Source organism: Eptesicus fuscus, chromosome 9 (assembly GCF_027574615.1).
Source record: "Eptesicus fuscus isolate TK198812 chromosome 9, DD_ASM_mEF_20220401, whole genome shotgun sequence".
NCBI classification, from domain to species: domain Eukaryota; kingdom Metazoa; phylum Chordata; class Mammalia; order Chiroptera; family Vespertilionidae; genus Eptesicus; species Eptesicus fuscus.
The window spans coordinates 33,542,244-33,554,701 of record NC_072481.1 but is presented as its reverse complement, the minus strand read 5'-3'; the positions used below and the strand labels follow the sequence as shown (position 1 = coordinate 33,554,701).

At 44.0% G+C, this 12,458-nt stretch overlaps 1 protein-coding gene across 1 annotated transcript in view; it reads right to left on the bottom strand.

Annotated features, from left to right (window-relative positions):
- The window catches only part of NRDC (nardilysin convertase), a 79,959-nt gene extending 69,436 nt beyond the window's left edge, over positions 1-10,523 (bottom strand). The window contains exon 1 of the mRNA XM_028142168.2: positions 10,044-10,523. Within this exon, the coding sequence (XP_027997969.1) occupies positions 10,044-10,387 (344 nt within the window). The 5' untranslated portion in view covers positions 10,388-10,523. The remainder of the gene's footprint in view (positions 1-10,043) is intronic.
- Positions 10,524-12,458: the final 1,935 nt, after the last annotated feature.

Below are 12,458 nucleotides of genomic sequence, written 5' to 3'. Positions count from 1 at the left end.
TGGGCTTTTGCCTAGCTGTGTTTCCTTTTTGCAAATTCCAACACTCTTAAATAATTCTCTACCATTTATTTCTAGCAAACTCTGAGTTCATTTGACAAGACTAAGCATTCATCACAATATTCCCAACTCACAGGATTGCAACAATCAGAAAAATTAGAAAATTTAAAATAAAATCTCAGTAAAATTTCTTCACAAAAGTTAAAAATGAAACTAGAACAAAATTAAGTTTCTAAGTGGCTCATTTGTTAGCCAAGCAAGTGAGTTAGCCAACGGGTGAGTTAGATTGTTTGTAGCAGCTGAAGAAATTTATCCACAGAAAATAAACTTGCTTAAGGCTATCAGACTTGGGGTGAGAACTATTGCAAAAAGAGTTGACATAGTAGAAATTAAAAACAAAGCATATCATTTCAAGATTTTGGTCTTCATGTTACCAATAATACTGGGTTGTTGTTTATTTGAGGGGTCAGTGCCAAGTTTGAAGCAACTGAGGAATTAGCCTCTATGAATATTCTTGTACGTTGTTCTTGTGGTTAATCCTCACCCAAGGATATTTTTTCCACTGGTTGCCTCCCACACTCGCCCCAGGTCAGCAGATCGAGGCTGCAACCGATGTCCGAAGTCCGTGCCCTTGACTGGAATTGAACCTGCCACCCTTCAGTCCACGGGCCGACGCTCTAACCATTGAGCCACACAGGCTAGGGCCTCTATGAATATTCTTCATGGAAGAACTAGAGACAAGATCATTTTCAAAGAGGTTGAGAAAACAAGAATACAATACAATCTAAAATGTTACCACATTTATGTTGGTAAAAACATGTATGGAGCAGAAAAAAAGCTTTAGTTGGACAAATTTATCTTTGGTGAGGTGTTTCAAAGCCTATGATTATTTATTGTCTTATTCATCAGCAGTACTTTGCAAAAAATACATGAATCTATCATGTCATAATGAACCAGTGGTGTTATTTGCTCTTGTAGGCTTTACAATCACTAGTTCTGTGAAATTTTATCAGAAAAACAAACAGAATTTCTTGAATTGCCCTTACTGTGGAGTAGTTTGATAGTTTAGCAATGGGAACATTTTATTGCAATGTTTTGAGCCAAGATTGAAAATTTTCAACCAGTATTATCAAACCTCAAATGGCTTTGGAAATTAGCTCCTGCTGCAGACTTGATATGTTCAACCCACATTACAAAACAGTACTTCTATGCAAACTTATATGTTCAACCCACATTACAAAACAGTACTTCTATGCAAACTTATCTTATGGTAAAGTCATTTCAACAACTAATGTTATCTGAATCACAAGTAATGGCAAGCTGCTTTATACACACACTCCTGTGCTGTCAAAGTTAAAACAAAAAAATCAATCTCCATTTGCACACAAATTTGTAGCAATATGTTTTCCAAGCAAACTACAGTTCCAATAGTGTTTTTCAGACCTTGGTGGAAGCCCTTTTAACTGTGCTACTGAGGAGCTTCCACCTAATTTTCAATCAGAAGTCATTAATTTACAATGTAATGTGACATTCTAAAAGGCAAAAATATCAGAAAAGAATCTAATAGAATTTTATAAATGCCTTTTAAGTGATAAATATGCTCAAGTAAAATCATATGCTCATCTGGCAGCACCTGTCAGTGTGAAAGCACATTTTCAAAGATGAAGTATGTAAAATCGTATTACAAATCATTAAGAGGCGGACATTTGCAATCACTTGATGACAGAGAACACTAACTTTGACCCCCTCCAAAAGCAAAATATATTCCCAATAAATAGAATTCCATTCTTGTCACTAGCAGACCTGTATTGCAAAAAGAAAATTACTATTGTCATAATTTAAACTTAGTAAAAAATTTTATTAAAAATTTGCAGAATTTTTTTTTCTTGTTATATAAGTACCTATATAATAGCCTCAATTTTTCCTCTTGACAAAGCTCAAAATATTTGTTATCTAGCCCTGTTTTACAGAAAACATTTGGTAACCTCTGGGATACATTATTTTTAAAACATGTACTCGGACAACTGGTTATATATATTTTATATATATATATAGTTGGTTGGTTTATTTTTGTTAATCCTCACCCGAGGGTATTTTTTCCATTGATTTTTAGAAAGGGAGAAAGAAACATCAATGTGAGAGAGACACACTGATTGGTTGCCTCCCACACTAGCCTGACCAGGCAGGGGATTAAACCTACAACCCAGGTATGTGTCCTTGACCAGAAATTGAACCCACGACCCTTTGGTACTCAGGTCAATGCTCTAACCACTGAATGGCACTGGCCAGGGCTGGTTATCCATATTTTTAAAAAACAGTAATAAAATTAGATCCTTACTTAAATGTAAAAAGCAAAACTGCAAAACTTTTAGAAGACAATAATATGAAAAAAGCACAAACCATAAATAAAAAATATGAATAAATCTGATTAAATTTTAAGACTTTCCTTTTTTTTTCTTGGTTAATCATCACTCACCTGAGGATATTTTTTCCACTGATTTTCAGAGACACTGGAAGGAAGTAGGGGAGAGAGGGAGAGAGAAACTTCGATTTGAGAGACACATCAATTGGTTGCCTCCAGAAGGTGTGGATGGACCCTGCAACCCAGGTACTAGCCCTTGATCAGGAATCAAACTCGAGACCCTTTGGTGTGTGAGCTGACACTAACCACTGAGCAAATGGGCCAGGCAAATTTTAACTTTCTAAACAAAAGGTAAAGGTAAACTATTATCTTAGGAAATATATTTGCAATTTGTATAACCAACAAAGAATTAGAATTTAAAATATGTAAAGAATTCTTACAAGTCAATTTAAAACAGGAAAAGACACAACCCAATAAAAAATGGGCCGTTGATAGAAGGATAAATCCAAATGTTCAGGAAACATGAAATAATGCGAGTAATTAGGGAAATACAAATAAAATATTTTTAAAAGAGAAAAATATTTCCCACAGATCAGATTCTCAATAATTTTTTTTTAATCTAACATTAAGAGTCAGGAGGAATGTATAGAAGCAGGAGCTCTCATACTCTATTTGTATAAATGTAAACTAGTATGACTAATTATAAAGACTACTATGGGCTCAGTGCACAAATTCGTGCACCTTGAAAGGGAACTGTGGGCCGCGAGGCTGCGGTGGGCACAGGGGCAGGTCTCGGCCCATCCTCTGCGCCCAAGCCTGGCCCCTCCCACCACAGCCCCCAGTCCCCTCTCTGCCGGCAGCCCTGCTCCCGCCGCTGCTGCTCCCATGCGCTGATGGCACCGGCCCCGCTTGCACCTGCTGATGGAAGAGCAATTGGGGCCAGTGCCAGCAGCAGGTGTGAGCTGCGGCTGCTGCTCCAATTGCCCCTCACGAGCAGGGGGAGGTGGAGAAGCCCTCAGGGGCAATCAGGGCCAGCAGCCGCCACTCGCACCTGCTGACGGTGCTGAGCGATTGGGACTGGTGCCAGGGCGCCAGCAGTGGGTGTGAGACCGGCGCCGGCAGCGGGCGCGAACAGGGCCAGAACTGGCAGTGGGTGCGAGTGGAGCTGTCACTGGCAGCAGGTGTGAGAGGCAGCTGCTGGCCCCAATCACTCTTCAGGAGCAGGGGGAGGTAGAGAAGCCCTGAGGGGCAATCAGGGCTGGTGCTGGGTGCTGGCAGTGGGTGCAAATGGGGCTGGTGCCAGGCAGGACCGTGGCACGCGGGAGCAAAGAATTTTCAGTAACCACCAGAGGCTCACCCCAATGACAGCGACTGGCACCCCCGCTCACCTGCTCCATCATCCCACTGCGGCCGACACCCACCATGTTCTGTGCTCTGCTGCCTGCTGCTGAAGCCTGTCATGTTCCACACACCCTCCCTGGTGATCAGCGCACATCATAGTGACCGTTTGTTCAGTTGTTCTGCCATTCAATCTATTTGCATTTAGGGTTTTATATATAAATGGCAATATCTAGTAGGGTTTAAAAGATATCATTTAACTTATAGGCATACTAGAGGCCTGGTGCACGAATTCATGCACGGGTGGGGTCCCTCGGCCTGGTCAGTGATTAAGGCCTATCGGGGGGCCAGCCAGTCAGGGGGAGGGACCCCAGGAGGTTGGTTGGCCAGCCCTCCCCACCCCCCCCACCCCGATCGAGACCATCGCGGGTGGGGGGGGGGGGAAGGCTGGACAGACAGGGGGAGGGGCCACAGGAGGTTGGCCGGCGGGGGTGGGGAGGAGGAGCCGCAGGAGGTTGGCAGGCCGGGGGGAGGGGCTGTGGGAGCGCACTGACCACCAGGGGGCAGCTCCTGCATTGAGCATCTGCCTCCTGGTGATCAGGGCGCATCAGTGACTGATCGACCGGTCGTTATGGTCACTCTGTTGGAAAGGTCACTTAGGTTTTTATATATAGATACTGTGGACAAAAAAGGGACCACATACTAAACCAGATAAGCTGAGGGGAGGCCTACATGGTGAATCTTTACAAACTTATAGACCAAAAGTAACCATATAAGATGGTCTGAACATAAAAATTCCTAACTAAAAGTGGGTAGTCACACCCTACGCATGTAGCTTCCTTGACAAGGATCAATTTTTACCTTAAGAGAGGCTGTATGTTGTCTTTCTGCATCTAAGGTAACATACATTTTAAATGTCAGAGTAATCTCCTTTTCCAGTCCCCTCAGGGCACACCCACCACAAGCAGAGACTACAGAACTCCTCATTGTTATCTTGTTCCCCAAAAACCATCTCTATGCTGTAAATGTTAACTATCTTGTGTCCACCAATGTAAAAGAAGTGTCTCTCCATTTTACTTTTTATCCAATCTGAGATATTTTCCTGCTTTGCTTTCTCCCATCCCCTAATCTACCAAAAATGGATTTCACATAAACATCTGTCATCCTTTTATTCTAAAGTATAAAATAAGCTGCAAAACTGCCATTCTCTGGAGTTTTCTCAATTTGTTGAGATTTTGCTTCCAGACAACTGTCATCAGTTTGGTTCAAATGAATTCATAAAAATTCTCTATAGGTTTAGATATTTCTTATGTCAATAATACATCTATATATATAAAACCCTAATATGCAAATAGACCAAACGTTGAACAACCAGTCGCTATGATGTGCACTAACCACCAGGGGGCACACACGGAACATGGAGGGCATCAGCAGGTGAGCAGGGGCGCCAGACCAAGGCAGGTGCCAGTCGCTGTCATCGGGGCGAGCCTCTGGTGGTTACTTAAAATTCTTGGCTCCCGCATGCCACGGTCCCACCCGGCGCTCGCACCTGCTGCCAGTGCCAGCACCACTCGTACCTGCTGCCAGCACCGATCACCCCTCAGGGTTTCTCCACCTCCCCCTGCTCCTGAGGGGCGATTAGGATAGCAGCCACTGCTCACACCTGCTGACGGGGCCAGCCCTGTAGGCGCCAGCCCCAATCATCCGTGCGAGCAGGGCCGGCACTGTCAGCACATGAGAGCAGCGGCAGCGGGAGTGGGGCTGCTGGCAGACGGGACCGGGGACCACAGCGGGAGGGGCCGGGCAGGGGCGTGGAGGATTGGCCGAGACCTGCCCTGTGCCCATTGCAGCCTCACGGCCCACAGTTCCTTACACTGGGCCCCTAGTATACATATAAGCTCTCAAATGTGCACAAGGAATCATGTATAAAAATGACTGTTGAGGCATTGGAAACAACTTAAATGCCCAACAATGAGAGAAAAGATAAATTGTGGCATAATCATAAATATATAAAAGAAAACTGGGAGCACTAGTGGTTTAGCTCAGTGAATAGAGCATCGGCCCACAATGAAGGATCTTGGGTTCGATTCCAGTCAAGGGTACATACCTCAGTTGAAGGCTCGCTCCCTGGCCCTGGTCAGGGCATGCAGAATACAACCAATCGATGTGTCTCTCTCACATTGATGTTTCTCTCTCTCTCTCTCTCTCTGTCTCTCCCCCTCCCTTCCAGCCTCTCTAAAAATCAATGGAAAAATATTCTCAGGTGAGGATTAACAAAAAAAAAAAAAAGAAAAAAAACTGGGAATAATGTAAGTGATCAGTAACAGAAAACAGATAAATTATAATGTATTCATACAACAAGCTAAATAGCTTTTAACACAAATAAATAGTGTTACACTTATCAGCATGGACAAATATCAAAAGCAATGTTAAACAAAACAAAAAAACAGGTTACAAGACATTCGATGTGATATAACTTCTGTTTCTATAAAGTCTTAAAACAGTAATACTGTTTACAGGTAAATGTATATTTAATAAAAAGTATAAAAATATACATAGAAACTGTATAGATGCCAAATTCAGATAATGGTTAACACTGGAAAATGATGGTAGAGAAGGACATGGGAGGAGGCAGTACACAAAGAGCTTCAAGTATATCTGTATGGTTTTGTTTCTTTAAAAAACTTTTTATCTAAAATAAAAGCAAGAAATAAAATTATTTAAAAAAAAACACACACAAAACAGTCTGGCCAGTGTGGCTCAGTGGATGAGTATCAACCTATGAACCACGAGGTCAAGATTTGATTCCTGGTCAGAGCAAAAGCCTGGATTGCAGGCTTGATCCCCAGAAAGGGGTGTGCGAGAGGCAGCAGATCAATGCATCAATGATTTTTGCTCGTCATTTATGTTTCTATCTCTCCCTCTCCCTTCCTCTCTGAAATCAACAAAAATATATATTTTTTTAATACAAACTGAAAAACATCTATATAATAAAAGCCTAAGCGACCATTATGGCAGAATGACTGGTCGCTATGATATGCACTGACCACCAGGGGACAGATGCTCAATGCAGGAGCTGCCCCTGGTGGTCAATGTGCTCCCACAGGGGAGCACCACTCAGCCAGAAGCTGAGCTCATGGCTGGCAAGCGTAGTGGCAGTGGCAGGAGCCTCTCCCGCCTCTGTGGCAGCACTAAGGAGTAGCAAGCCAAGCGGTAAGGAGCAGCGAGCAGGTGGGCAGGGAGCGGTCCTAAGCCAGCCATTGGACATCCCCTGGGGGGTACCGGACTGCAAGAGGGTGCAGGCCAGGCTGAGGGATCCCTTCCCATACTGCACAAATTTCGTGCACCGGGCCTCTAGTAATACAGTAATTAGGCCAGAGGAGAAAAGGATGAAGGCATCAGAAATGGGAGCAAGACTACAAGACAGGCACTATTCTAGGCACTGAGGTACACCAGTGAACAAAACAAAGTCCTGGCTCTCATGAACAAATAAATATATACTGTATCCAATGACAGTAAGTGCTATGAAGAAAAATAAAATAGTAAGAAAGAATATAGGGGTGGGAAACCTGGGTAATGAGGTAACCTAGGGAGCAAAGGAAGCAGGGAAAAGAAGAGGTCTGGGGAATGAGCCATAGGCATTCCAAAATGTAGAGGTCAAGAGGATAAGGAGGATCCTGTGAATAAGGCAGAAAGAGAACTAAGTACAGTGGTGACCTGGAAGCCAACTGAAAAAAGCATTTCAAGACGGAAACTCTGTCATATGATACTAAAAGGTCTAGGAAGATAATAACTTGAGAACCGACCAATTTAAAGGTTATTGGTGGTCTTGAAAATAGCAATTTTGGTACAGCAACAGTGGCAAAAGCCCACTTAGTTCAAGAAACAATGGAGGATGATAAACTGCATCCTTTTGTGTGTGTGTGTTAATCCTCACCCGAGGATATTTTTCCATTGATCTTTAGAGAGTGGAAGAGAGAGGGAAAGACAGAAACATCAATGTGAGAGAAACAGATCAACTGATTGCCTCCTGCATGCACCACGACCAGGGCCCAGGCCAGGGAGGAGCCAGCAACCAACCAAGGTACATGCCCTTGACCAGAATCGAACCCAGGACTCTTTGGTCCGCAGGCCGACGCTCTATCCACTGAGCCAAACTGGCTAGGCCCAGACAACTCTTTTAATAAGCTTTGCTATAAAGGAAACCAAGAAAATTGAATAGCTGGAAGGGGATAGTTCAAAGGGGATATGAAGTAAAATGTTCTTCCACAGAAGATAAAAACAATTACAGCATATCTATATGCTTGTGGTAAAAATCCAGTTAAGAGAAGGAAACTGATGATGCAACACGGAATGGGATAATTGATGTATGGGGTCAGTAAAGAGATGGGATCTAGTGCACAAGTGGAGAGGTCTTAGTATATACAGTTGATTTATTAATAACAGAACGCATTCAAAGACTCAAAGAGACAGTGCCTCCCTACAAAAAATTCAGCACAACAGAGGGGAAAGACAAGTAGAACTTACAAAAATGAAATAGCTTGAAAAAACTTGCTACCGGGGCACACAAGTGTGTAAATAACTTAGCCACCCAGCCTGGGCTCAGATACTGTTCTAACTGCTCTAGATGTATCTTTTCATTTAATGACCTCATTTTCCGCAAATTCATTTGACAAATACTTCTTTTTTGTGTGTTTGTTGTTGTTGTTAATCCTCACCCGAGGATATTTTTCCATTAATTTTTAGGGAGAGTGGAAGAGAAATGGAAAGAGAGAGAAACATCAATGTGAGAAAAACACATCGATTGGTTGCCTCCAGCATGAGCCCCGACAAGTTGATTGGAGCATCGTCCAGTTGCCTGTAGGATTTCCAGTCAGGGCACAAACCTAGGTTGTGGGTTCGATCCCTGGTCAGGGTGCATATAATGTTTCTCTCTCGCGCCTTCCCACCTTCCTTTTTCTCCAAAAATCCATAGAGAAACATATGGAGGATAAAAAAAATTTTTTAAAGAACAGTACCTGACACATAGTGTGTATTCTATAAACATTAGCTGTTACTATGTATCTTTATATAGGCAGACAAAAATTGAAGCTGTTATTGAACATTTAATTTGAAAGACAAAAACTAAACACCTTTTATCAAGGTTTCAACTTGTTCATTTACATATTACTAATACAACCACATCTTTAATGAAAAAAATAAAATTTAGCCCCTCCCATAAAGATCTCTTTAACCTGCAACCTGGGGAAAAAATAGTACAAAGACATGGAGTGAAAAGACCAAACAGGCCAGTCTTAAACTTGAGGTTAAATCACTTGTTTTCTAGATTTCTGTTTCAATCATCTGTCAAATGGGGATGGGTGGGGAGTGGAAAAAATTATCTCGAAGCTTCTTTCCTGCTCTATAAACAAATTGGGACTAAAACTCCTTCAGCTTTCGCTCAACAAGAGTAAGAATTCTATAAAAGTCAGTAAATGATGCACTGGATTTGGTGGCAGGGTTTTCAAATCAACTATGTTATTATTTAGCTGTGTAATTCTGAACAAGAAGCAAACTCTCTGGATCTCAATTTCTTCAACCTGTAAAATGAAGCTGTATACAATCTCTCTTTAAAATACATGACATTCTATGAAGTAAGCTACCTGTGAAGGATATATTCAGGTGGGGATTCAGCCACCAGCTAAGAGATGTTTGGAAGGTTTCAGTATAAAGCAAAAGTAGAGGATTTCGGAACTAGGAAAAAAACCTTACAAGTCTAAGACTCACACAACTGAGAAGGATATATTCTTGGAAGAGGTCACCCAATCATTCCAGTAATGGGAAACCCATGGAAACAAGCCACTTCATCACGGGCCAACTATGATGCCCAAGTTCTTTTACTCAAGCCACACCATCCTCTAGTAACTTCCACCTAGTAGTTTTATTCCTATTTCAATAAGGACACCTCAAGTATGTGTGGGTAGATAATACACCCCTTAAGTGTCCTCTCCAAAATTAAAAACCCCAACTCTTCAACCTTTCTTCATGACATAATACCAAGACGCTCTTCGCATCCAGCCTATTTTCCTTAGAGAAATCTCCATTCTTGCTTAACGTCAAAATTACTCGAACCACTATTCCCATTCTGACCTTCTGATTCCTTGTGGAACCCACGACTTCCCACTTGTCCAGCTGACACCACACCGAAGCCCCTACGTGCCCTAGCCACCTCCACCCAAGGAAGCATTCAGGGGTGGGCAGCGCGACCCTCCAGCTCCTTCCGGCGATACAGACACGAGAAGTGACCGCGGCAGCAAGAGAGGGGCCGGCACCCGGCTCTCCTCCCCGTTCCAAACCCCTCCCTCACCGGTATTGCTTGGGGTCGCTAGGAGACTTGACGATCTCAGGGTCTCCGGCATTATTGATAGGCCCCCTCCGTCCCTCCTCCTCAGATTCATCTACTCCTAGACGGGCAACCCGGCCGCTCTCGCCAGAATCCTGGCCACCGGGCTGCAGGTCAGGGCAGCTGCAGGCCGACTTCGCCTTGTTCCTTCCAGGCATGGTTGGAGTAGGAAAGGGTCTGCCCACAGCCGAGTCTTCGCACCGACCCCGCGCTTCGGTTCTCCACAGCGCCGCGAGCTCCCGCCCGGCCGCACGCCACAACTTCCTCCCGGTGGCACTGACTGCAGCGACCGTGACTCTCCTCAGCATTCACCACCGAGCCGGAGCGAAGGGCATCCCATTCCCCAGGGCCCACCTCCCCCTCCTACTCCTCCAGCTGCTTTTCCTCCTCCGCGTTTCTGAGGCGGTGGCGGCCGGCGCTGGTGCTGCCGCAGCCGCCAAGGAGGCCAGGCCTGCGCCCCTCCCCCAACGCGGTCTCCCGCACGCTGGCTACCCTCAGCACCCCGCCCGCCCTCCAGCCGCCGATGACGCTGCTGGTCCTACCCAATAAAGAGGCAGGACGGCAGTCACGTGCACGTAAGCAACCAATGGGAACGGAGAATAAAAGGAACCGAAGAGACCCAGTCAGATTCGCTGACCCGGAGAGGGCTCTTCGAAACTCAGGTGGGCGGGGCGAGGAAGAAGAGGCGGAGGGAGCGGCGCGGAGGACGACGGGAGGAAGGGCGTTCGTGCAGCCCCGCCGCGTTTATGACGTAGGCGGAGAGTTGGTGGGAGGCAGCCGCTGAAGTGTGACCCGCGACTCAGAAAAATATTCCCCTGATGAGGAAACCGAGAAGCGCACCCTGCCCCTCAGTTCGGGGCGGAGCCATCGGCCGTGATTCAGCACGTGGAAAAGTGGAGCACCGGAAGTACTTTTCTTCGCCGCCGGAAGGCAGTTGCTCGTGTGTGGAGGGGCGCAGAGCGGGGCTGAAGGCCCAAGATAGCCCTGGCAGTGCTCCACCTTATCGCTGGCCACCTTTTGCTGGTATTCACCCTCAAAGCCCAGAAAGGTGCTTAAGAGACCGGTGAGGATGTGTTCACTCTTCTGTGCGAAAACATATTTTAGCTTCCCCACGGACTAGAGTCCACAGCGTTAAGGTCAGCCACCATTTATTGAGCAGCTACAGCCGGTGGAGGCTGCTGCCCAGAGGTCCCTTTTTCCAAAGTTATTTTCTGCTTGTAATGGCCTCCAGTGGCCAATTATCTAACATGTGACTGAAACAGACATTCTTGAAAAACTAAAGTCAACGGACATGTAAACAAGATACAATATACTGGCACATAAAAGGAGTAAATATACTAATGGGTGGAGAAACACTTGGAGCAGGGGGATGTATTGATGGCCGTTGTCTTTAAGTTTGTTTAGGCTTCCTGAGCTTCACAAACACGGAATAAAATCATGAACAAAACAAAAATCCTTTCCTTCACGGAACTTGCATTCTAATTGGGGAAAAAAACACAAAAAAATAATGTATTTTAAAAACAATGACAATAAGAAGTTGGGGAAAGAGAAGTGCAACGATTCAGGCAGGAAATGAAAACCTGAACTAGGGCAGCAGGTGAGGTAAATTAATTGAAAAATATTGTTGAAATATCCCAGTTAATTTTCAGTCAGTAATGTTTGTTGTTGAATAAATACCTGAAGTGACCCCTATTTTGAGGTTTTTCTTTTAACTCTCCAAAGCAATGATTCCATAAGTAAGAAATCTTCAAATTCAACCAGTAATTAGAACTTTCTAACTAGAAAAAAAAAAAAAAAGGCCAAATCCTAAATTGTGACCTGTTAATTTTTCCCTTTAAAAAGAGGTCTCTGAATCTTCAAGTCACCAGACTGCAGAACTAGGATAACACTCCATAGTGAGCCATTCCTTCATTCAACTAACAAACTGAGCTCCTGATATGTGCCAGATGCTTGGAATAGAGTAATGAACAAGAAATTTCCCATTTTTCTTTGAGCTTACAAGAGAACTAGTGATATATTAAACAGGCACACAACTTTTTAAATTTGCCATGACTAATACTAGAAGGAGAAATACAGGGGGACCTAGTCTGGTCAGAGAGTTTTCATAAGAGAAATTTAAGCTTACATTTGAAAACTGTATAGGAATTGGTATAGGAATAGACTTGTTCAAAAGCTCTGAGAAAGCAGGTCATATGGCTAAATGTAATAATCTGGGAGCAAAGGGAAAGTGAGTTAGTGGCCAAGGGTCATATAGAACCTTCCTAAGAGTAAAAAGAAGTCATTGCCTTGTCTATTTTGTATAGTACTGGATTCCTATCTTTTAGAAGAATATCTGGTACTCGGTAAATAATGGTTGAACAAATGAAACAGGAAGATGTA